The sequence below is a fragment of the Staurois parvus genome, unplaced genomic scaffold (assembly GCF_062004578.1).
Source record: "Staurois parvus isolate SC_StPar_1 unplaced genomic scaffold, SC_StPar_1.0 ptg000129l, whole genome shotgun sequence".
Lineage (NCBI taxonomy): Eukaryota > Metazoa > Chordata > Amphibia > Anura > Ranidae > Staurois > Staurois parvus.
This window is the reverse complement of record NW_028317925.1, coordinates 3,408,459-3,434,675: the sequence shown is the minus strand read 5'-3', so window position 1 is coordinate 3,434,675 and position 26,217 is coordinate 3,408,459. Positions and strand designations below refer to the sequence as shown.

Genomic DNA, 26,217 nt, shown 5'->3' with positions numbered 1-26,217 from the left:
CGAAGTAGAGAAAAGGTTAAAACTGGAAATTGTATCTGTGCAATTGATAGCCCCTGCGTGGGCGTGTTTTGTTGCCTCTGTTTTATACTATTTAAAAATTAATAAAAACCATTGAAATATAAAACTGGAAATTGAAAAATTCTTTGAATATAATGAGACCAATGAAATATCTGCAGCAACAGTTTGGGAGACACAAAGCTTATATTAGCGGAATACTGATCTCTATAGGAATAGAAAAGAAGGAACGAGGGGAAAAAATAAAGTTGGTGATGGAAGAACTCTATAAACTGGAACAAATGCATAAAAAAAAGATGAGTTAAAAGATCTGATGGAACAAGAGTCAAGGAGGATATTTAATAAGGTCTCAAAAGAAAGATACCAGTGGGGGAATAGACCTGGAAAACATTTAAATGAGAAGATGGAAGAACAAGAAAGCCAGAAATTTTATAGAAACAATTAGAGACGGGAAGGGAAAAATAGCATATAATACACCTGATATTGCTAAGAGTTTTTATAAATACTATAGTGAACTTTATGATGTGAGGGGTGGCAACCAAGCGTAAAGTGAGGAGGAGAGGAAGAAAAATAGACAGAAATATTTAAGGGAGGTAGATTTGCCACGATTAACAAAAAAAATTAGGACTCTCAATAGTCTATATTACTACGGAGGAAATTAACTCAGTCCTAAAGAACACGACTGTAGGTAAAAGCCCAGGGCCAGATGGGTACACGGTGGGGTATTTAAAAAAATTTCAAGGATCTTCTTGTTCCCAAAATCTGTTGATATATGAACACGCTAGGAGAGGGGTTGGAAATGAGGGAGGAGTGATTGCAGGTCCATATCATTCTAAAGGAAGGGAAGGATAGCTCACAATATGCCAGTTATAGGCCTATATCATTACTAAATACAGACACTAAATTATACGTGAAGGTACTGGCAATAAGACTGAAGGATCCGATGCCTGAATGGGTTCATTTGGATCAGGTGGGTTTTATAACGGGAAGAGAAGGAAGGGATAATGGCCTGAGATCCTTATACAAAGAGCTAAAAGAGAAAAAATACCAGCAATACTTTTGTCGATAGATGATGAAAAGGCCTTTGATAGGGTTAATTGGGGATTTATGTTTGATACACTAGAAACATTGGGAATACAGTCTAAAATGATGAACTGGATAAAAGGATTGTGTAAAGACCCATCAGCGGCGGTTAAGGTCAATGGATCTCTCTCTGTTTTTTAGATGTCCCCTTTCTCCTCTATTGTTTGTTTTGTCTTTGGAACCACTCTTGGAGAAGGTAAAGAAATGTATAGATATAAGGGGGATAAAATTAGGAAAAATAGAGCATAAAGTCGCTGCCTATGCAGATGATATGTTGTTTTACATCATTAACCCTAGAATAACATTGCCTAATTTAATGAAAGTATTAAAACAGTATGGGGAGATATCAAACTTGAAAATAAATCCTGTAAAATCTGAAGTTCTAAATATAAATCTCTCAGTGTCAGAGAAGACTGGTCTACAAAAAGAATTCCCTTTTACTTGGAAAAGAAATGAAATAGGATATCTTGGAGTAAAATTAACCACTTCATTAAAAAGCTTATACAAAAAAAATTACATCCCTTTAATAAATAAATAAAATCACCGCCGCAGATGTGAGTCGCCAGGTCACAGCCGGTCCTTAGCGGCTGTTTCCCGGCGATCAGTGGCAAACAGTGACAGACAGCACAGCTGCAGTAGCTGTGCTGTCTGTCACTTCCCTGTCAGCTCGAGGATGAGCTGATCGAGAAAGAACAGTTTCTCTTTCTCGATCAGCCTTGTCCCGTCCAGTACACACCCCCGCCCCCTAGTAAAACACTCCCCTCACTCCTATAACCCTTCCCTGCAAAATAAAGTTAACCCCTTCCTCCCCATTGCCATTAGTACAGTGTCAGTGGGTTTTTTTTTTTTGCCCTGAGCACTGTATTAGTGTTTTTGGGGATGTCAGTGACCCCAAGTCAGTACCCCCCAATGTCAGAATGTCCGCCGCAGTCCCGCCATAAGTCGCTCCCATAATTCGCTGATCGCCGCCATTATTAGTATAAAAAAAAAAACTAAAAATCCCAGTATCTTTCCCGCCATTTGTAAACGCTATAACTTTCACGTAAACCAATTAATTTACACGTATTGGGTTTTTTTTTTAGCAAAGACATGTCACAGAATGTATTTTGGCAGAAATTTATGACTAAATTTGATTTTTGCATTTTTTTTTTTTACTGGACATGTTTTATAGCAAAAAGTCCAAAATATAGGTTTTTTTCCTCAAAATTGTCAGCCTTTTTTTTATAGCGCAAAAAATAAAAACCGCACAGGCGATCAAATACCACCAAAAGAAAGCTCAATTTGTGGGGGAAAAAAAAGGATGTAAATTTCATTTATGTACCGTATTGCATGACCGCGCAATTGTCCGTTAAACTAGCGCAGCGCTGTATAGCAGAAAAATGGCGTAAATTGCAGTATTTATACCATAGTTTGTAGACGCTATAACTTCCACACAAAGCAATCAATATACACTTATTGGGATTTTTTTTTACCAAAAACATGTAGCAGAATACATTTTGGCCTAAATTTATAACCAACTTTGAGTTTACTATATATTTTTTATAGCTGAAAGTAAAAAATAGTTTTTCTTCAAAATTGTTGGCCTTTTTTTGTTTATAGCGTGAAAAATAAAAAGCGCACAGGTGATCAAATTACACCGAAAGAAATCTCTATTTGTGTGAAAAAAAGGACGTAAATTTCGTTTGGGTGCAGCATTGCATGACCGCGCAATTATCAGTTGAATTAGTGCAGCGCCGAGTAGCAAAAAGAGGCCTGGTCATTAAGGGGGGTAAATCCTCTGGAGCTCAAGTGGTTAAGAGGAGGAGCTTCGTGGATCAGACATATAAACCTGGTTAAGCTGATTCTGTATAAATTCCACATGCTACTGATTTCTCTTCCAGGGTCCTTTTTTGGGATCATTAAAAAGATGATTACTAAATTCATCTGGGCAAATAAGAAACCAAGAATCAGCTATGAGGTGTTGAGCAAAGCAAAAGGAAATGGAGGTTTGGGATTACCTAATGTGAGGATTTATTACACAGCAGTAATTTTATCACAAGTAGTAGACTGGACATTTAATTCACAAGGGAAGAGTTGGGTAAATATGGAAGGAATACAAAGTAAAGCTCAGTTAGAGAAAATTATATGGATGCCACATTGGATGTAGATATTAGTTCACTGACTAGGATAGTTTTGGGCACGTAGGATAGAGTACACAGTAAAAAAAAAATGGAAATTTAATTCACTGATGATCCCATTAGTGGGAACGGACTTTTTTCCCCCAGGGAAGGATAAAATTAGTGGGAACTGGATAAAAGATAATAATACACGTTTGAAATATATTATAAAGGATGGGAAATTGCACACCCTTCAAAATTTAAAAAAGAAAAAAAAGACTTATTTGTCATGTTGGACGAATGGAGGTATTACCAGCTAAACAATTTTGTTGCAAGCCTTCCACAACCATTGAGGACATTAGAAGATATGTATCCATTTGAAAAATTATTAAGCAGAAGTTTGACTCCAAAACATGTTACCTCAAGGATATACAAGATCCTTGTGGACACAGGAGTAGACCCCCCAGGGTTTCTGGGGAAATAGGAGAAGGAACTGGGAGTAGAAATGAATCCAAAGCAATGGAATAATGTTTTCAAATTAACACATAAGGTGATAAATATGCGTACAGTAGAAATTAACTATAACTGTATAGCCAAATGATATATAACACCAAGTGTAGCCCATAAACAGCAAGTAGAAATCTCCCCATTGTGTTGGAGAAGATGTGGAGAAGGGGGTACAATGGCACACATAAGGTGTTGTCCGAAAATACAGAATTATTGGAGGGAAATAACCCAACTTATTCAGGAAATATGTGAGAACCTTTCAGAGAGACCCGTGGAAGTGTTTATTTTATTATTTCGAGCCCCCATCGGAATTATACACAAATAGAGTATTGTATCATTTAATTAGTGCGCAAAGGGTCTGATTCCCAATTACTGGCAAGATACTGATGCACCACAAATCGGAGACTGGATAAATAGAGTGGAGGGTATCTTTAGAATGGAGGAATTGTATCATATGGAAGAGGACAAAATGGAAAAATTTAAGAAAACATGGTATAGATGGATGAAATTTAAAACCTCGGAAACATATACAGAATTGATTAGGGTAAAGGGGGAAGTCTAGAAATTGGAAGTGTTATTGTGGTAAACACCAGAAAGAGATGAAATCGATACAGATAGATGGGTATGAAGGAAGAACTAGATTGGGCGTGGAGGGGGGATGGACTGGGGAAACATTGGGGGAAAATGGATATATGAAATATTTTTATAATGGATTTTTTTGTATAATAATCAAATAAAAATTAAAAAAAAAAAAAAGATGAAATGGTCTGGAGAAGCCGTGGAGAACATTATGCTGCCTGTAATATCGTTCAGCATGACTGTTTTGGTGGTGGGTCAGTGATTGTCTGTGGAGGCATATCCATGGAGAGACGCACAGACCTCTACAGGCTAGACCATGGCACCCTGACTGCCATTAGGTATTGGAATTAAATCCTTGGACCCATTGTCAGACCCTACGCTGGTGCAGTGGTTCCTGGGTCCCTCCTGGTGCACAACAATGACCAGCCTTGTGCCGAGAGTGTAGGCAGTTCCTGGAGTATGAAGGAATTGATACCATTGAATGGCTCCCACACTTACCTGACCTAAATCCAATAGAATACCTCTGGGATATTATGTTTCAGTCCATCTGACGCCACCAGGTTGCACCTCAGTGATGCCCTGGTCCAGATCTGGGAGGAAATACCCCAGGACACTATCCGTCGTCTCAATAGGAGCATGCACCGACCTTGTCAGGCATGCATACTAGCACGTGGGGCCATACAAACTACGGAGTACCATTGTGAGTTGCTGCAATGACATTTCAGCAAAATGGACTAGCCTGTTGCATCATTTTTGCACTTTGATTTTTGGAGTGTCTTTGAATTCAGTCCTCTGTAGGTTGATAATTTTCATTTCCATCAAGCAATGGGGCTTCCTTACATTCCTAGCACATTACCCAGTCCATATCAGTATAGATATCCAGCAAGATATTTTCCCCATTGAGATCTGATGTGTTTTCAAAGAGTTTCTTTAATTTTTTTTGAGCAGTGCATCAGAAAATACAGAGCAGCGCATACAGCTCAGTACACCATTCATACATGTCAGTATACACAGTGCAGTCTGCATACAGCTCAGTACACCATTCATACATGTCCGTATACACAGTGCAGCATGCATACAGCTCAGTACACCGTGCATACATGTCCGTACACACAGTGCAGCTAATACAGCTCAGTACATCTTCCATTTCATTGCTTTTTAACAAAGTTTTAAAATGAATGTAATTTCTGAAAGAAAACCCACATATACTGTCCGCAAATGTGTTCAATTGAGAAGAGTGTTCCCATTTTGCGCCTTCGAATTTTCCCATCACTGTGGTTCAAAAACAAACATCAATTTGACCCCACTAACAATTAGAAAATCAAATCGCATGCTCTTAAAACAAAAAGTTTCTAAGCACAAATTTGCCAGTGCATGGCCAAAATAAATGACAGCAGATGCAGGGAGCTTGTATCAAGCTACCTGCCTATGACAAGGGAGGCTGTCATATAGATTATATTATAGTCCTGTCTGAAAATCTGCAAAACAGCATTTCAGGTCTTTTAACTTTTTTTTTTATCTTTAAATAAAAATATTTTGATCTCTGAACTCATTATGTACCAGATTCAACCTCTAATAGTATATATAGTGTGTCTCTTCGGTCAGTTATTCTGAGAGTGGATTCGATATTTTGTTCCCCAACCATATAGCTGGTTATTTACAGTATATTTACAACAGCATTTACTATGAGATATTAAAGAACAAACTGCCCTTTTTTAAACTTTGCATACTAACTAAATTGTACGCCAAACTTTTTTTTCTTTTAGGTTTTTATCCGATTAATCAAAACAATAATTGGCGAACTAATTATTGTGTGTGTCATACTAAAACTTTTGGCAAGGGCTATATACGCTCACATGTCAATAGCAGGACTGCAACTAATGATTTTCATAAAGTCTGCTGCCTCAGTTTTTATGATGGCAAATTTGCATATACTCCAGAATATTATGAAAAGTGATCAGATGAATTTCAATTAATTGCAAAGTCCCTCTTTGCCATGAAAATTAACTTAATACCAAAAAAAAAAACATTTCCACTGCATTTCAGCACTGCCAGCTGACAGTGTTGAAGAGGACAGGGCTGGAGATCACTCTTAAAGCTTCCAGTCTTTTATTCTAACTCAGTCAGCATGACAAAAGAGGGTGATGCTTGAAATCATTGTTCTTCCTCTGTTAACCATGGTTACCTACAAAGAAACACATGCAGTCATCATTATTTTGGACAAAAAAGAAATCACAGGCAAGGATATTGCTTCTACTAAGATTGCAGCTAAATCAACCATTTATCAGATCATCAAGAATGTCAAGAAGAGAGATTCAATTGTTGTGAAGAAGGCTTCAGGGCGCCCAAGAATGTCTATCAAACACTAGGACCATCTCCTAAAGTGGATTCAGCTGCGGGATCGGGGCACCAACAGTGCAGCACTTGCTCAAAAATAGCAGCAGGCAGGTGCGAGTGCATCTGCACACACAGTGAGGCGAAGACTTGGAGGATGTCCTGATGTTAGGAAGGGCAGCAAAGAAGCCATTTCTCTCCAGGAAAACGTCAGGGACAGACTGATGTTCTACAAAGAGGTACAGGGAATGGAATGCTGAGGACTGGAGTAAAGTCATTTTCTCTGATGAATCCCCTTTCCAAATGTTTGGGGCATCTGGAAAAAACTTTGTCCGGAGAAAAAAAAGGTGAGCGCTACCACCAGTCCTGTGTCATGCCAACATTAAAGTATCCTGAGACCATTCATGGGTGGGGTTTCTTCTCAGTCAAGGGAGTGGGCTCACTCACAATTTTGCCTAAGAACATAGCCATGCATAAAGAAAGATAAAAAAAACATCCTCTGAGAGCTACTTCCCCCAACCATTCAAGAACAGTTTGGTAACAAACAATGCCTTTTCCAGCATGATGGAGCACCTTGCCATAAGGCAAAAGTGAGAACTAAGTGGCTTGGGGAACAAAACATCAAAATTTTGGGTCCATGGCCAGGAAACTCCTCAGACCTTAATCCCATGGAGATCTTGTGGTCAGTCCTCAAGGAGGTGAGTGAACAAAACAAACCCCACAAATTCTGACAATCTCCAAGCATTGATTATGCAAGAATGGGCTTCTATCACTCAGGATGTGGCCCAGAAGTTGATTGACAGCATGCTAGGGCGAATTGCAGAGGTCTTGAAAAAGAAGGATCAACACTGCAAGTGTTAACTCTTTGCATACAGTTGTAATTTTCAATAAAAGTCTGACACTTACAAAATGCTTGTAATTCTACTTCAGTATACCATAGTGACATCTGACATAAATATCTAAAATAACTAATGCAGCAGACTTTGTGACAATTAATATTTGTGTCATTTTCAAAACTTTTGGCCAGAGCTGTACAAACTATGAGGGGGTAAAACAGTATATGCTGGGTAGGGCTCCAGCCTTGTGCCTACCACTGCCAGAAGACAAAAACAGATCAGTTATTATGGTGTATAACAACATAAAAGGGAGTATTTTTTGAGCAGACAGCAGTAACACCCTTGGCACAGTGAAGAAAGACACCAAAAAAAGTCCAACAAAAAAATGGTAACTGTACTGTGATGGAAAGCCTGCAGGAATCATTAGATTATCTGGCTGCAATCCTTTCTTCTGGCCATGCACTGTTCAGTAGAACAAGTATTAATTATTGATTCAGTTCTTCCTTGGAATTTCAAGGGGCTCTAATGCACAGGTGAGGCCAGAATGATTTTGGCTGGGAAATCTAAAGATGGCAGCAGTCATTTGATCCAGTATGCATATAGGGCCAAAATGTTTGATGGGGTTTGCCTACACATTACATACCAAATATTACAGTGCTGTGTATAGTCTTCTACTAGAAGAATAAACTAAGCTCCCAGATTCTCAAAATACATCACCCGTCTAACTCTGGTGTTCATTGACAAAACCAGAGCTCTCTCACAAATATCCAATTACAAATGAAGTAGGTAAAATATTTAGTTTTATTTTAACAGCGTGTCATTTTAATTAAACAAGAGTATCTTGTTTTAATTTGAAGAGATTAACAGAACACTGGAGCGATAATTTCTTATGTAACCATGCCATATAACTCAAGAATAAATAGAAACGTACACTATTTTTCAGCATGAGCATTGCACAATTATCACATTTGTGACTACATACAGGTATTGAAGAAAAAAGTACAAGTAATACTAGTTCAGCAAACAATTACAATATAGCCAATTATTTGTTTCAGAGTGCCATGTAGTATGTAAGGACAAAATAGATGAGCTGACAACATAAACAATGCTTTTAATACAGTTTACATGAAGCTATTTATCTGCTGTATATTTTTGCAGTATTTTGTTAAAAAGCTAATCGTCATTTATGCAAATACATGCATAATAGTTTACTTGATGGAAAGTTTTGACAAACTGCACGCAATATACAAATGCAGAAAGTCTGAGCCATCCGCATTTACCGGCTTTGTGCAGCTCTCAAAACGAAGAAAAACATAAAATACATTAGTGAGGATTAGATTAGAGACGAATACAATCTTTAATGCAGTATGCCCAACAAAATTAATAAATCTGCTAAAGGCTCACCACCTATATTTAACAGCTTAGGTAAGATAGCTAATGTGGCACTATACAATTATCCACGTTGTGGTCAACTAACATTTGCTGTATAGGATGGAATGTACCAAGATAACCGAGCCATCACCCATACAAATGGCGGGTGATCCTTTTTCTAGGAACAAAATTGCATTGTAACTGATCATCTACTTTATTTGTATAAAACTTAAAAAAAAAAACAAATTAAATGTTTATTACATTTCTGCAGATATAAAACATCCAGTTAAACTACTGACTTTGCCTCAGTCTTGTTTTCTGCTTCCATACTGTTGTTTTTCTGTTGCTCCATGTCTTCACAAGGTGGTTCTGAGGTGGAATTTATCTCTGTATACTCCACTCTTTCAAACAAAATGAGAAGTTCACAATGGGGTGTTTGAGGAAAGAGGTCCACAGCAACAGCTCTGACTGGCCGGAAGGGACGACCCTTTACGCGGTTTGAAGGAGCTCGGCAGAGACTGGAAACAAATAAACACAGGCTGACTCAATCATTCATGAAAGATACAGAAACTAAAATGGCTCAACCCTTATGATCATGTTGTATTTAGTATTTACTATTCTACCCTTATAGTGCATAATTAAAGTGACTGTAAAGAAGGCTGAAGGTGTTTTAATATTAGAGAAAAAAAAAATTATATATATCTATATATATATATATATATATCTATCTATATATATCTATCTATCTATATCTCTTCTCTGTGCAGCGCCATCCACCCCCAGACCGCCCCTATGCTTACCTGAGCTTGATCTCGATCCAGAGATGTGCACGGAGAACAGAGGCTCTCTCCTTTCTCATTGGCTCAGACACAGCAGCAGGAGCCACTGGCGCACTGTGTTTTATGGACACACACAGAGGGCACAGTTATGCCTTTACAATTACTTTAAAGTGACACTAAACTCTTGTTTAAAAAAAAAAAAAAAAAATCAAGTATGTATTAACTTAAAGTACCTACTATTGCTCTCAGCCTCCTCTAAATCCCTTTTCTTGGCTGCAGTGATCCAACCTGGACGGTGGCTCCATGTTCCCACTTTATGTAAGAACGTAGCCACTCACTCTTGCTCACTCCCATGGTGGACTAGGGACTATAAGATGTGCATAGAGCAGTACACAGGACCACAAAATAGTGTGCTCAGCTTGTTCCAAACAGAAACAAGGGGGAAAAGGAGAGATTCACAAGCTCACAGAGGACATTACATGGAGGCAGAATAATGCAGTAAGAAATTATTTCATGAAAAATAGGTTACAGGGTCATTAAGTAGTGGATTTGGATGATTATTTTTGGAGCACAAGGATATCGTTTAGTGTCACGTTAAGGAAAAAAATATTCTAGACATAACCATCATGATTGAAAACACCTGAACTAAAACCACTTTCATCCTCTCACTCCCAATATCCATATTAGGTCAAGGACAGTGCAGATGTACCTAATCAGCTCCATTTCAACTAATACTACAGCCCCAGAGCTATGATGTGAATGAGAGTCAGAACAGCTGTAATCAGAGGATAATGGAAGGAAGGTAATTGATACAAACTGCGCTCAAAGTACCTATCACCACAAGCTTTTTGGATTTTAATGTTTCGAAAATTCACTGCAAAAGGCATCAACCGCATTATACTTACTCTATAAAGTTGTTAAAAGCAGCCTTTGGATTGCAAGACACGTAGATCAGTTGTTTAAGATGTTCTGCTCTTCTAATTGCAATTACCACCTTAGAATCTACAAGGCAGTAACATAAACAGAAGGGTAGATTTACACACATACAGATAAAATGACAGGCGTGATACACTATGATTTATCTTAATACAAGGAAGTACAAGTGGCAATACAATAGTCGGAGTAGAAGTCCCCACTAATACTAGAGGGAAAAAAAAAAAAGTATGAAACCAGCAAACAAACTGTAAACAAACTGACTGTCATGGAAGTACAGAGACAGTTTTGACTAGTGAAAACACTAGATGCATTGTTGTGTCAGATTTCATTACCTTACCATAGTGTAACAATTATTTATTTTTAAATAATCAAGTGTTCCCTTTACTAATCAGACAACTACATTAAAAACACACAATGAAACTGGCTTTGTAATCCGTTCTGTTTCTAAAGCAGTATTCATCGCGTAAAGATGAAAAAAGAGAAGGTAACAAAGAGATTGCAGTGCTACATTAAGAGAACAAGCAATTACTTACGAAGCCCTGCTCTTGGAGGATCAACTATAGCAACAGGGTTGCGAGATACGAGGGTGTTAATCAAAGTAGGGAAGATGTCCTCTGCTTTGCCACATCGGAATTCAACATTGCTCAAGTCTGTAAGCAAACATAACAGCTATATTTATAAAAAAAGGCCTGGTTAGGCATGTCAAGGTGTTCTCAGGCATATTGTAACCAGGCTGTTTGTGGCATTGGTGCAGTAAAAGCTTCTTTCTGGCACCTCGACCAAACAGCTCATTTTTGTTCAAGTATCACCGTATTGTACTCCTTAAAAACAACCACACCATCTTTTTCCAGAGCAGCCTGTTTTTCTTTTGAGGTTGCCTGTGGGTTGTTCTTTGAATCCCAGACAATTCTGTCAGTTATGGCTGCAATCTTTCTTGGTCTACCTGACCTTGGCTTGGTATCAAGAGATCCCTGAACTTTCCACTTCTTAAGTGATTTAACAGTGCTGATTGGCATATTCAAGGCTTTGGACATCTTTATATGTCCTTTTCCATTTTTATAAAATTCCATTACCTTGTTACGCAGGACTTTTGACAGTTCTTTTCTGATCCCCATGGCTCAGTATCTAGCCTAGTCAGTGCTTTCCCATAAGAGCTAATAAACTCATTGTCCATTTATACACTGACACTAATTGCAATTTAAAAAGCCACAGATGTGGGACATTAACCTCTAATTGGCATTTTAACCCATGTGACACCTTGTGTGTCTGTACCAAGGCCAAACATTCCAGGTTATGTAAACTTTTGATTATGGCCATTTGGGTGATTTCTGTTATCATTAGGATTTAAAAAGGAGCCAAACAACTATTTCATAATAAATGGCTTCATATGATCATCGTCCTTCAATAAAAGAGCATTTTTTGGCATGATCAGTCATATTTGCAATATCAATGGTAAAATGTCACAATTTCTGCCAGGGTATGCAAACGTTTGAGCACAACTGTAATTTGTATTATAACCCCTCAACTCCCTTATCCTGGACATAACCTTCTATCTCCATCCATCAACATCCTACATTCCATGTTTCATCTAATTGGGGTGTCTATGTTCCAAGAAAAGGTCATTTTGGGAGGTTACGAAAATGTTCTGGCATTTTTGCTACGCTTATAACAGAAACTAAGAGAAGCTTTTTTCAAAATGTTTTTTTCTTAAAAGTAAAACATAAAAAGCCCATTGGTTCTCAAATACTACCAAAAGAACAGCAAGCTTTTACAAAGCATTCATAGAATATTTAGCAAACTTTGTTAAAGCCAAAGTAATATACAACTCCAGTTTGGAAAGGTTAAATACAGATCTTAATAGGACTGCTGATTGTCACAAAAAAAAAAAAAGCTACTATCAGGCTTTAGTAAACTTCAGCTTATCCCCTTGCCAATGCATTATGCACACATGTGGCCTCACTAAAGTAGGCCTTCTTCCATGGGGCAACATATGTGCGCACCTGCGTTGCGTTGGAGGCGCACTTCCAGCACGGCGCCCAAGTCGAAAGTTCAGGTTCCCGTATGACCAATCAGGGACCCGGGAGGATTGGCTCCCAACCATTATTGCTGTGGAGGCCTGTGATTGGCTATCACAGTGATCACTCTGTAAAACCCATCCATGTTCTTTCTTTCTCCTCTGAATGGAGAAAGATGCAGTGCATCATTTCCACTAGCCAGAGGAGAAGAATGTACAAATAAGTGTCATTGCAAATAAGCAATACACTTGTAAATAATATACAGTATTGCCATTATCAGCTTTTCCATGCCAAATAGCAATAATATAGCCTTAATTATCATAAAACATGCTTGGGGGCAGACAATTCAATCCATTCGCCTGTCCTCCATTCACAGATTAACTTTCATTCATAGAAGCTGTCTTCAATGAAGGAAGGAGCATTGCAGAAAGGGTGAGCATGGTTGATTAGTGCCTGTCACAGATTCCTGGGTTTTATTAACCCCTGTCACAGATGCCTCGGTTCCAATAACCCTTGGTGCACTCCTGTCACAGATCCCTCAGCTCTATTAACCCCTGCAAGATTACAGCAGCGGGCAGAGGATGACGATTTCAAGGAAAGCAGGACCCAGCAGCCAAGGGTCACATCACACCAATAGCAAATATTGTCCCTTGTGCTGATTTTTTATTTATTTTTTACTAAAAACTTCTTTTAAAACTGAAGCCATGTATGAATTAAATTGCACACTTAAATTGGTCCAGCTTCAACCAATGCAAGTGTGTATATCTCATACCTGAGCGGTCCCTGTGGAAGTTGCAATTAATTGTAGCCAACACTAATACAGCGATAGCAGCACTCTGTCACCATTCACAGAACACCTTTTTTTTCTTAATGAATACAAAGTACATTTGATAGAATGATGTGGAAAGGCATGCTGGGGATGTCATGATCCCCACTTCATCCAATCACAGTACAGCTTGTACACACTGAAAAAATACAAGGTGATTTTTTTAATGGCAGGAAGCAACAGCCTGTAGTTACTACTCAGAAGGACTGCTGCTTAGCACTGGACCTGGAAGACTGCTGCGATCACTGTAGTAGTGGTGACTACTACAGTGATTAGCAGCTTTCACTAGAATCACTCAGGTATGGGATATCCATTCTAACATTTGACCAAGCTGGACCAATGTAACTAAGCAAATTCTTACCTAAAGTATCAAATTTATACCTTACAACTGGACCTCCCCTCACACTCCCCCCCCTTCCCCACCCCAACAATGATAAAAGGTAGCACCTTTAATACACACCTATATTCTATAAGGATAATACAACATCAATTCATATTACCAGCTGACAATAGCTGGTGAGCTTTCCAAGTACTGGTGTTTGTTAATAAAGTTCTGTGAAAGCAAAATAAGCACAGAAATGGAACTTACTATTTAACTGGGCATTAGCCTTTGCATCCGCAATAGCTTCCTGACACAGCTCGATCCCTATAACTTTCTTCACTCTCTTTATCCAAGAAAAAAAATTTTGAAAGTTAGCCGACAGGAAAATTAAACAGCCAACAGAGGCAGCAGGTTGTACTGCCAGACCTGTAAGAATATGCTACTAGAGGAAAGAAAGGTTTTACCTTGGCCAGGGAGAGGCCAATGGTTCCCGTCCCACAGCAAACATCTAACACAGTGCTGTTCTGGTCCAACTGAGCCCAGTCTGCAATTGTTGAATACAACACCTCTGCTGCAGGTGTGTTAACCTATAAGATATAATGGTCCTACTTTCAAAGCGAATCATGAAAACAGATCCATCTGGTAACTTAGGCAATGTTAATAGCTCTTAAGAGAATCAGAACTTTACTTACTGCATAACATAAATGTGATTGGCATTTTGTAAACAAGGTTACAGGTTTTCATTCTTTGTGTATATGGGTCAACTATATTGTTTATTACATGTGCAAGATGTGCTTTAGGCCTAGAAATGTCTCAGTAGTTGTATTACACCCCCCTCACCACCACCACCTCCCTAAACACTTAGCCCAGTCCTCTCTCAATCCAGCACAGTCCCTGTCTGCAGATGCCTTATCCCCTCTTCCTCTTTTCACAGGACACAGGCAGCAGCTGGAACCATTGGCTACTCTGCTGCTGTCAATGAAATGTTATGAGAAGGGAGTAAGGGGTTGGGTTGAGCAGTGCTGTGTGTGTGTCTATGGATACAAACAGCCCGACTAAGGAAATAGAAAGCCTGCACAAGTACCCCATAGCAGTCAGCATGCCGTAGGAGCACATGCAGAAGAGGGGGGAGAGGAGAGCACCTGAGGATGACCTTAGAAGCTGATGTAAGAGACCGCTCTGTGCAATACCACGACACAAAGCAGGTAAGTATAACTATTTTAGGTAAACAAAATTTAGTCTTTATAACCACTTTAAACATGTGAAAACCTATCATAGGAATATAAAACAAAGTATAGTATAGTTTGAGACAAATAATGAGTGAGGTCAAATTGCATCAGTGTTAACTATGTGCCTGATAAGCAGAAAGAAACAAGGCCTTTTCTAATGCAAACACATACAAAAAAAACCCTTGCTCACCATGCAATGTGACCATAATATCAGTTTACTGCTGTGATGAACATGACAAATTAAAGAATAAAATGTTTTGGAATGTAGTTCGTCCAAGTGTGAAAGCTAACATGGTTATGTAAAAAAAAAAATCACGTAGAAATTCAAAGAAAAAAACCCCTCAAAAAACACAAGAGTAGGCTGCATTAGATCTCATTTGCTGCACAAATATAAATAAATATCTTCACCTACATATATGTTAATATTTCTGCTATGTATCTGCTCAAAACTATTTACCTGAAAGAAAGCATGGGGTGAAATACGGAAAGTGAGGCCCAGCAGTTCCTCGTGGATGTGCTGCTCCCCACTCACATGCTCCACAGGTAAATCCTCCAGGTTTGGGGATTTTCTAGAAGACAGAATTTTTTTGGTCTGTTAAAATAAACAATTTGAAATGTCCTGTTAAATGCTATAAAAAGGCACAACCCCAAACACAACTTAATGTTTTCAAACTTTTTCAGCTGACATATTCCTGTGCAGCACGCTTGAGTTACCTTGGTCGTAGCTTTTGTAGTAGGGCATGTGAGCGTTGTCACCCTAGGAAATAAGTGTGCTAGTGGCAGAATCAAAGGGAAATTAAAAAAGGCAAAAAAGAGAAGTTCTACTTTATATCCTCCCTCCACTTTTTGGAATTTTTTTTATTTTTTTATTTTTTTTTATTTTGGGGAGTACCTAGAATTGTCAGGTACCTGATGCCACTTACACTGGAATCGCTTTGGGGATTTCAACAGAAGTCATAAAATGTTGGGTTATACTGCCTCCTACAGGAGGATTTGACACTGGCAAACAAAGTTTGTATGACAGCCCCTGATAACCTCTCCCACTACCAGCATGTTGTTTGCTAGTCTCCCAGGAAGATAGCGTCTTTTCTCCAATTTAACCTTTTTTTGATACCTTTTTCTTCCTTAATTTTTCTTTAATCAAGATTGCTCCTACATCATTGCTTGAGCTGGTCTTTACGGGACAACCTTTCAGATCAGCCTTTCTTTGGTGTGCTATGCCCAGACCCTGATGGGCTGAAAACTATGGAGCTGTCCAGTTAACTGCGGAAACTGGATTATGCCTGTGAACCTCACAGACATCAACTACCAGTAAAAGTTAGCCATGGAGTGCTTTCCAGGTCTAGAGCCTTTAATCAAAAATGTTGATTGTATTATTATTATTATTGCATGAAGTGAATACTGCCTAATTAAGTAATTTGGGTTTTATATTACTATATTCAATCTCCAATTTTATATACATCTTATCTATATTTATTGGTTTTAGCAATTAATACATATTTGTAAATAATATGGATATTATGTTTTCAACATTATAAATAACTATTTTGACTTTATTATATTACAATATCTGTATGCTATCGAAGAATTTAGATAATTAAGAAGTCTCAATACAAATGACCTCAGGCGATTATGAAGAATGTTTATCTATACAGCTTAGAGACATTCGCTAAGTAATACATTATTTTAACCGTTTCAATACCGTGCAATTTTACACCTTCCTGCCCAGGCCATTTTTCAGGTTTCAGCGCTCTCACACTTTGAATGACAATTGCGCAGTCATACAACATTGTACCCAAACTAAAATTTTATCATTTTCTTCACACAACTAGAGCTTTCTTTTGGTGGTATTTAATCACCGCTGGGGTTTTTATTTTTTGCTAAATTAACAAAAAAAGACCAAAAATTTTGAAAAAAAAACACATTTTTCTTTGTTTCTGTTATAAAAGTTTACAAATAAATAATTGTTCTTCATAAATTTAGGCCGAGATGTATTCTGCTACATGTCTTTGGTGAAAATAACCCAAATTAGGATGTATTATTTAGTTTGTAGGAAAGTTATAGAGTTCACAAACTATGGTATAGATCTGAATATTGATCAATCCTGAAGTACTGACAGCCAATCTAATTTCTTGAGGTCCAAGAATGTCAGAATAGTACAGATATCCCCAAATGACCCCTTTTTGCTGAGTAGACAGTCGGACGTACTTCATAAGAGGCATGGCGAGTTTTTTGAAGTTGTATTTTTTTGTCATAATTTTTCCGAAAATGAAAAAATGAAAAATATTATTTTCACTATTTTTTTTTTTACATACTGTCACCAGTGCAGTACAGCGTCATCATATAACTGGCATGGCGGTGAACAGGGACACTGACTGGTGACAGTATGAAAAAAAAAAAAAATTATATTTTTTTTTAATTTTTTTTTATTTTTTTATTATATTTAATTTTTTATTACATTTTTTTTTTATTTTTTTTAAGATTTTTTTTCATATTTTACTATGACCAAAATAGTACAATGTTACCATAGTAACATTGTACTACTTTGGGGAAGTGATCAGTATTTTTTTTTTTTTTTTACACAATTTGCTTATAGCAAAGAATTACTTTGCTATAAGCAAGCATTTAGCTGAATGAAATCGATTCATTCAGCTTTTTTTTTTTTTTTTTTTTTTTGTGCTTAGCTGTGATTTGGTCACAGCTAATCACATGACATGTGCATGTGATTAGCTGTGACCATTCACAGCTAGGCACTAGTATACAATGGATGGCATCATGAATGAAGCCATCCATTGTATACAACTGTCATGTGACCTGCTGTGATTGGTCGCGGCAGGTCACATGGTACCGGCAACGGGAGCCGGTACTCGGATCTGTCATCGGCCGTGTCCGAGGTGCACGGGCGGTGACAGATCCCGCTGCTGCGCCGCTCTGCAATAGCGCAAACGGCGCATGTGCGGGAGCACGCCAAATGGCGTGGACCCGGAAAGCTGCAGCGCTTTTCAAGCCGCCAAACGGCTATTGGCCGGGCGGCTAATGGTTAATAGACATTGGTCCCAGTTTGTCTAACCAAGTCTGTCAAAAAAAGACTACCTTTTAAATTTATTGCACTCCAACAAAATGGAGGTTATTATTAGGCCAACTCTTAACATGGCACAGGAGGTTATTCGAATCATTCAGTAATGAACATGACACCATGAGTGACATCATAATTAAGCAAGATAACCTTTGCTCGCCTAGGTTTTTTTGGTGATAAACGTTAGGAGACAAAAAGGGGAGGGGGGGGGTTAGAGATCAGAAACGGACATTCACACACAGGAGAGAGCTGACCATATGCTACATCACTGACACCATAAAGTCTATATTGGTAACGTGTTCATTTTTCTGTAGGCAATTTGTGCTCGCCTTATATCTCCAGCTAAACCGTTTAGTACGATATTGGCTATGGTTAGCACTGGAGTTGATTTGAAATAATTTAAACTGCAGTATAAATTATCTTCATTTCAATTCTCTGGGGGGAGATTCTCTTTGGAATATCCCTGAAGCTGATTTCAGCTTCTAGTCAAAGTAGAGACAACTTGGTGAACATTTGTTCTTGACCTCAGATAGATTCTAAGCTTATTGGATTGTCCTGTGTATGGTATTCTAAATCAGTTCATGCCAAGGTACATTTTGACCACATGATCTCTCTACAACCAGATATTCAACGCTCAATATGCATATCCTTTGTCATAATCTGCTAAATTACTGATAGTTTCCTACGCTGCATTTTTAGACAGTTGGTCCTAATTTGTTAAATATTTGAAAAAAATTTGCTGGTTTGAATTTGTAACCAATATTTTTTACTAGATGACTGAACTGCTATTTTGATTTGATTATTCATAATTACCTATTGTACTGTAATTATCATTTTGCACTGGTTTTATCATTAATATATATTTTTGAACATTATTGCCTTTTATTTCGTCTTCACAATTAGTGCAAATAAAGAACTCGGATTATCAGTTGATTTATGAAAATTAGTAGGGATTCTCCTTAATTTCAGATCCCCGCCTGTTTTCATAAATTATATACTAATTATTTTTTTTTTTAGAGCTAAAGTTCTGACAGCTTATTGATATGGCTGAAGATTTCAGCCTGGAATTTTGCCCACTTCTAAAGTCTAGGCCATCTTTGAAGTCTTCCTTACATTGTATGTGAGCACCTTCTTGTCTGAGAGATTTTACTGTAGTGATGTAGGATTTTATGGGGCAAAGAACAATGTTTACAATTAACTGCAGAGGTCACAAGCATGCTCCTGCGTCTGCACCAAGAGATTCTTTATTTTGATCTGCCTTCAGCCACGGAGGAACTGTCTGACGCCATATCTATACAGTCCTTAATGGACAAACCTTGCGCCCAGAATAAGAGAGACTGTTTCAGTTTCTGTTCATGCCAAATGTACCTTTGAATCTGCCTGTCACTTCTACCTAGACTGCGGTCCTCTGTCCTTTATGAAAACTGGAAACATCCTGACAAAATATTCCAGGTGAACAAGTTAGTCCATTCCTAAGACAGACCAATTCATCTGGCATACAGCAGCAATCTGGAATTGGGATAGGCATCAGTAGGAGGTAACTTTTTTTTTCCTGAGGTTCTGCTTTAAGACAGCTATGCACACGCACAAACACAAATGTTATACATATATTATACACACACACACACTGTATATAAAATACATGTTAAAATATACACATTCATATACTGTATTAGACACACATGCACACACTGTGTATATCATTGCACAGAATGCACTGGTACATATAAGCACCATCTTTGTTGGGCTTTTCATAATCTATTACACTTAAAGAAAAAAAAACATTTACTGAAAAACTAACCTTTGCCCTTCTTCAACAAAATAAATAGAGGTGATACCACTATCTTTTCCAGGTCCCTCTGAAAAAAAAGCTGCCAGAGAGGATTTTAAATCAGCCAGGGTTTCCTTGGTCATTTTCTGTGGAAAATAAACTATGTATTATATATTGTTTAAATGACAGAGCAAAAACAGCAATTCAAATTTGTGATAATCTCTCCATGTATGGAGGTCAAATCTTCAGGGGGGAAACATTTAAAAAAAAATAAATAAAAGAGGCGATTCTCGATTGCTCCCTGCTGATGGAAAGGAGCTCATGTGCATTGCACTTGATATGTGTTTGGTGAAAACATGCATACATTCACAGAAAGTCTCGTATAGTAACAACTCACAGAACACAGACAATGGATTGTATACCTGAGGATGAAAGTATACAATGACCATGACATGGCCCTTCCTACTGCTACGGACAGTCAGCTGTTTCCAGTGGCCTTCATATGTCTCTGGGCTGTAGACTGCAAATGATGTAGACCTGTATGTAAAACACAAAATAAAAGACATATCTGCTAGCATACAGTAGGTAGACAACAAAAGTTTAAAGTGTAATTACAAGCAAAAATCAACAGCATACGAATCAGTATGTTGCTAGCATTAACAGCAGTTTTAGGTTTGAGTTTCCCTATAACAAAACGTAATACCTGTTGATCCTGCCAGTAGATGGTATTTTGCCATTTTCAGTAACAGGTCAAGCTGTCCCACAAAAGTGGCATTTGGACAAATGGGACAAACCATATTATACTAGCAGGAATGCTCAACTTTCAATCATATGGCTTAAAACTTTTTTCCAAAAGATAAGAAAAATAAAAAACTGTTGGGGAAACGATTTAAAAAAAAAACATTTCTGATTGAGTTATGCTTTGAAGTAAATGTTTAGAATGGACCACCTATACAGTGTCTCTATCTATATAGATACTTCTACCGTAACATTACCATGTAGTTACTAAAAAAAAAAAAGTAAATATTTGATATCTGTCAAAAACAGTCTTATTATGATACAACCAGAATTCTTCAAATGTGGGGAGCGTATTTTTCCCTCTTCACTGAATAGAAATTTTCTGTACAGACGTAAAGATATCAGCCAAATTCTCTTTGCAGAAAAAAAAAAAAAAAACATGAAAGATTCAGGGACTGGAATGGAAAAAGTTTAATTTCACACATTTATCGGATATATGTTGTGAGTCTTTTGAAAGTTGAAACAATTGTTGGATATATCTGTTGACTGCTGACTACATTTGTATGAACGTAAAATTTTCCCCTCTTCTCTCTGAACAATTGTGACTGGATCAGAATATGAAAAAGACGATCATTTTTTTAAAAGATATGTTTATTAAAGTTTTATCAATTTTCCATATCATACAACAACAGCAGAAGACTCACAAGGTCCCAAAAAGCAAAAAAATAAACCAAAAAAAAAACAAAAAACAAACAAGCGACCGCGTAGGGTCTCACAGATCACGTGAAACAAGGAACAGTGCTATAGAAACTATAACAAGTACCTCCAAGAACAGGGTTATGCACTCTGGAATAAACACACAATACACACTAAGATCATGGAAGCAATATTCAAAATATCTGGATCTAGAGAGGTCAAGGTAAGGGGACTTGCAATCTACCTGCCCCAAAGTTTATCAAACATTGTTCTCTTTTTCCTCAGTTCAAAGGTAAGCCAGTATAAAAAAAAGAAGGACATCATTAATAAGTGTAAGCCATTGTGATATAGTTGGCAATGCGGGCCCCTTTCAAGTAAGAAGATCACCTTTTTAGCATAGAAATACAGTATACGCATCAGCTGCTTATCATATTTAGAAATACTTAAATCCCCCCAAAATTCCCAAAAGAAAAGTAAATCGGATCTAAAACATTAGGGAGGCCTAACACAGAAGAAATAAAATGTTCCCACATCCTTCCAAAACCGTTGGACGAAAAAGGACATGACCAGAAGCAGTGCAAGAAGTCCACATCCTGGCCACAGCCCCTAAAACCGGTTGCCACAGGGCGTAGCCCCATTTTATATAATCTAGCAGGTGTAAGATGTGAGTGATGAAAGAGTTTCAGGTGTACAATTCTATCTTTGGAGGAGATAACAGGTGTTTTAAAAAGTACCACTAAACTCAGACCAGTCCGAGTCAGTAAATTCTATATCTAGGGAGATCCATCTAGCTTGAATAGTGGCGAATCTAGGGATGGAATCAGTCATAAGCGTAGAGTGATACTCCGTGATAACTTTAGTAGTTTGTGGGTGACATAATTGTTTTCCCAAGGGAGATATTTGAACAGGGTTATCGAATGATCCAAATTGTGTTCGAATAGCATGTCGCAGCTGATAGTAGTAAAAAACATAAATATGAAGGTAGGTCGAATTCATCCCATAGGGAAGAAAAGAACTTAAGGCCCTGTGGAGCAAAAATATGACAGATATTTAACCCCTTCGAGATGCCCATATTTGTGGATCAGGCAAAGAGTATAGTTCGCCCAAGACGGGATTGAAACCACAATAATTTACGATGGAAGAATCTATATATAAATGGAGACACCATAGGACATGGCCAATTGATACAGTTTATGTGCAGGCTGTTACAAAATGAAGTGAAGTGGGATGGCCTCAGGTGATGCAGATTAAACAAATTCTCCTACATAAGCTGTACCTGTTCATCTGCAGTATTCTCTTCTCTACATCCAAAGGGGGGGTGAAGAGAGAAGAGGCAGATAAACGGAGTTTCAAATTTTGGGTGGAACTCTGCGTTAATTCTACAGTACAAAATACAGGCTGGATATTCGTAGACCCTGGATTGTCACCAGGCAATGAAACAGGCCCGGTTTTAAAAAATTAAAGAAATACTTTGAAAAGACATCAGGTCTCAATGGGGAAAAATATCATGCTGGATATCTATACGGATATGGACTAGGTAATGTGGTAGGAACATAAGGATGCCCCATCGTTTTATGGGAATGAAAATTATCAACCTACAGGACTGAATTCAAAGACACCCTGAACATCAAAGTGAAAAAATGATGCAGAAGGCTAGTCCATTTTGCTGAAATGTCATTGCAGCAACTCAAAATGGTGGTTTGTATGGCCCCCACGTGCTTGTATGCATGCCTGACAATGCCGGGGCATGCTCCTAATGAGACGATGGATGGTGTCCTGGACATCACTGGTGGACCAGGGCATCACTGAGCTCCTGGACAGTCAGAGGTGCAACCTGGCAGCATTGGATGGACTGAAACATGATATCCTGGATGCGTTCTATTGGATTTAAGTCAGGCGAGCGTGGGGGCCATTGAATGGTATCAATTTCTTCATCCTCCAGGAACTGCCTCCATGCTCTCGCCACATGAGGCTAGGCATTGTCGTGCACCAGGAAGAACCCAGGTAGGGTCTGACAACGGCTCCAAGGATTTCATCCCGATACATAATGGCAGAGTGCCATTGTCTAGCCTGTAGAGGTCTGTGTGTCCCTCCTTGGATATGCCTCCCCAGACCATCACTGACCCACCACCACAACGGTCATGCTGAATGATGTTACAGGCAGCATAACATTCTCCACAGCTTCTCCAGACCCTTTCACGTGTCACATGTGCTCAGGGTGAACGTGCTCACATCTGTGAAAAAGCACAAGGTGCCAGTGTTGGACCTGCCAATGCTGGTGTTCAAATGGCAAATGCCAAACCAAGCTCTATGGTCTCGGGCAGTGAGCACAGGGCCCACTAGAGGACGTCGGGCCCTCAGAACACCCTCGTGAAGTCTGCTTATGATTGTTTGGTCAGAGACATTCACACCAGTGGCCTGCTGGAGCTTATTTTGTAGGGCACTGGCAGCGCTCATCCTGTTCCTCCTTACACAAACTTGTACGAAGTACATACCGGTCCTGCTGATGGGTTAAGGACCTTCTACAGCCCTGTCCAGCTCTCATGGAATAACTGCCTGTCTCCTGGAATCTTCTTCATGCTCTTGAGACTGTGCTGGGAGACACAGCAAACCATCTGGCAATGGCACGTATTGATGTGCCATCCTGGAGGAGTTGGACTGCCTGTGCAACGTCTGTAGGGTCCAGGTATCGCTTCTTGCTACCAGTAGTGACACTGACCCTAGCCAAATGCAAACCAGTCAGAAAAGAGGAGTAGGGAAAAAAAGGTCAGTGACCTCCACCTGCAAAACCATTCCTGTTTTGAGGGTCCTCTCATTGCTGTCCGTCTAGTGCACCTGTTAATTTCATTAACACCAAAGCATTTGAAACTGATTAACAACCCCCTTTTCTACTTAACTGACCAGCTCAATATCCCAGGAGTTCTAATGACGTGATGCTATACTCTGATTAAAAAAGTGTTCCTTTAATTTTTTTGAGCAGTGCGTGTATATGTATGTATACATACGCACACATACACAGTTCTCAGCATAAAATGAGTACACCCCTTTTTCAAAAGTAAGATTTTAATCAATATTTCAATGAACACAAGAACAATTTCCAAAATTTTATTTTATAGAACATTTGTTTAGCTCATTACATGAAAGCAAGGTTATTACTTAGATTACAAAATCTTCAGTTTTACTCAAAATTAGTTGATGCAAAAATGAATACACCTCACAACAAAAAACTACTACATCTAGTATTTTGTATGACCTCCATGATTTGTAAGGACAGCACCAAGTCTTCTAGGCACGGAATGAACAAGTTGGAGAGCTGTTGAAAAATCTTTTTCCATTCTTCAAGAACGACCTCTTTTAGTGCCTGCATACTGGATGGAGAGTGATGTTCAACTGGTCTCTTCAGAATTCCCCATAGGTTTGGATTGGGTTCAGATTAGGAGACATACTTGGCCACTGAATCACTTTCACCCGGTTCTTCAGAAAGGCAACAGTGGCCTTAGATGTGCGTTTTGGATCATTGTCATGTTGGAAAAGTGCACAACAACCAAGGGCACAGAGTGATGGTAGCATCTTCTCTTTCAATATAGAGCAGTACATCTGTAAATCATGATACCATCAATAAAATGCAGCTCCCCGACAGTAGCAGCGCTCAAGTAGCCCCAAAGAAGGACCCTGCCATCATGTTTCACTGTAGGCACCATGCATTTTTTTTTGTACTCCTCACCTGCAACGCCATACAGTTTTGAAGCTATTAGTTCCAAAAACATTTATTTTAGTCTCATCACTCCAGAGTAGAGTCCCAGTAGTCTTCTTTTGCAACATGGGCTCTGGCAAGTTCTAGGTGGGCTTTTTTGTGCATGAACTTTAGGAAAGGTTCCTTTGTGGACCACATCCATGCATGCCATTACTCTGCAGTGTACGCCATATTGATGTCACGGGAAACAAATCACTCCAATTTGGCTACTTCTTTAGCTAACTGCAGGAAACAAGCATGGCGATTTTCCTCAACCCTTCTCATCATAAAAAGCTCCTGTTGAGTTGTTCATTTCCGTGGATGTCCTGAACATCTCTGAGATGGTTGCAGTTCCATCTTTGTTAATGTTTTGTATCACTTTTGCTACAGTATTTTGTCTGATAAGTAAAGCTTTGCTGATCTTCTAGTAGCCTTCACCTTTCTTATGTAAAGAAATTATTTTCTCTCTCTCAGGTATTGTGACATTTCTCTTCCATGTGACGCCATTGCTGACAGCATGAAATGGGAAGGGGTGTTCTTTAAGTAACAGCCTTTTATAATCAGTCTGCTGGACTCACCTGTAGTTGAATTCTTGTTAACTAGGATTTTGTTTTCTAAAATTTAGCTTTTCTCCTAAGACTCTCATTGGGGTGTATTCATTTTTGCAACATAATCTTGAATGAATTTGTTAGAAAAAATACTTTTTTGTGTGTAAATTAAATCTTGTTTGCAATCAAAAGCCTGCATTTGTCGGAATATTTTTTATTCCCATGGAAAATGTTGATTCTGAAAGGAAAGTAAAGGTTTTCTGACAAGTCTGTTTGGGTACACTCATTTATGCTGAGCACTGTACATGGCCCTTGCAGGATCATGTCATAATGTGCTTGCATGTATTGTATCACAGACATACCTTAAAATGAAGCCATCCAGCAGCACGCTATCACCACTAACAGGGCTTGTATCTGCTCCCAGTTTTCCTTCTAGGTTCACTGTCTCCGGCTGGTTGATTGGCCATGCCGTAATACCGTCACTTCTGCACATGTGCGTGGGAGTCACAACCGCAGCACAGCTCTCTCAACCGGTGGCTTGTCATCCATTGAGAGCACAGTGACATCGCCTACTCCAGTGCACATTTAGGAGATATTTACTGTACCTACAGGTAAGCCTTTAAGAGGATCTCTAATTTTTTGTATGCAGAATCTTTTTTTTCAATAAAGATTTATTAAGCATCGAAAAATAAACAGACAAAAGTATGGGTTGTATCGATACAACAGT

The 26,217-nt window shown here is 38.6% G+C and overlaps 1 protein-coding gene across 2 annotated transcripts in view; it reads right to left on the bottom strand.

Annotated features, from left to right (window-relative positions):
- Nucleotides 1-8,233: 8,233 nt before the first annotated feature.
- TRMT2A (tRNA methyltransferase 2A) overlaps nucleotides 8,234-26,217 on the bottom strand; it is a 43,479-nt gene continuing 25,495 nt past the window's right edge. For both annotated transcript variants that reach the window (XM_089672455.1, XM_089672456.1), the window contains 8 exons: nucleotides 20,198-20,312; nucleotides 19,806-19,921; nucleotides 15,386-15,497; nucleotides 14,164-14,286; nucleotides 13,967-14,042; nucleotides 11,070-11,186; nucleotides 10,506-10,602; nucleotides 8,234-9,339 (listed from right to left, as the gene is read on the bottom strand). In XM_089672455.1, coding sequence (XP_089528581.1) covers nucleotides 9,108-9,339; nucleotides 10,506-10,602; nucleotides 11,070-11,186; nucleotides 13,967-14,042; nucleotides 14,164-14,286; nucleotides 15,386-15,497; nucleotides 19,806-19,921; nucleotides 20,198-20,312 — 988 coding nt within the window. In that variant the 3' untranslated portion in view covers nucleotides 8,234-9,107. The remainder of the gene's footprint in view (nucleotides 9,340-10,505; nucleotides 10,603-11,069; nucleotides 11,187-13,966; nucleotides 14,043-14,163; nucleotides 14,287-15,385; nucleotides 15,498-19,805; nucleotides 19,922-20,197; nucleotides 20,313-26,217) is intronic.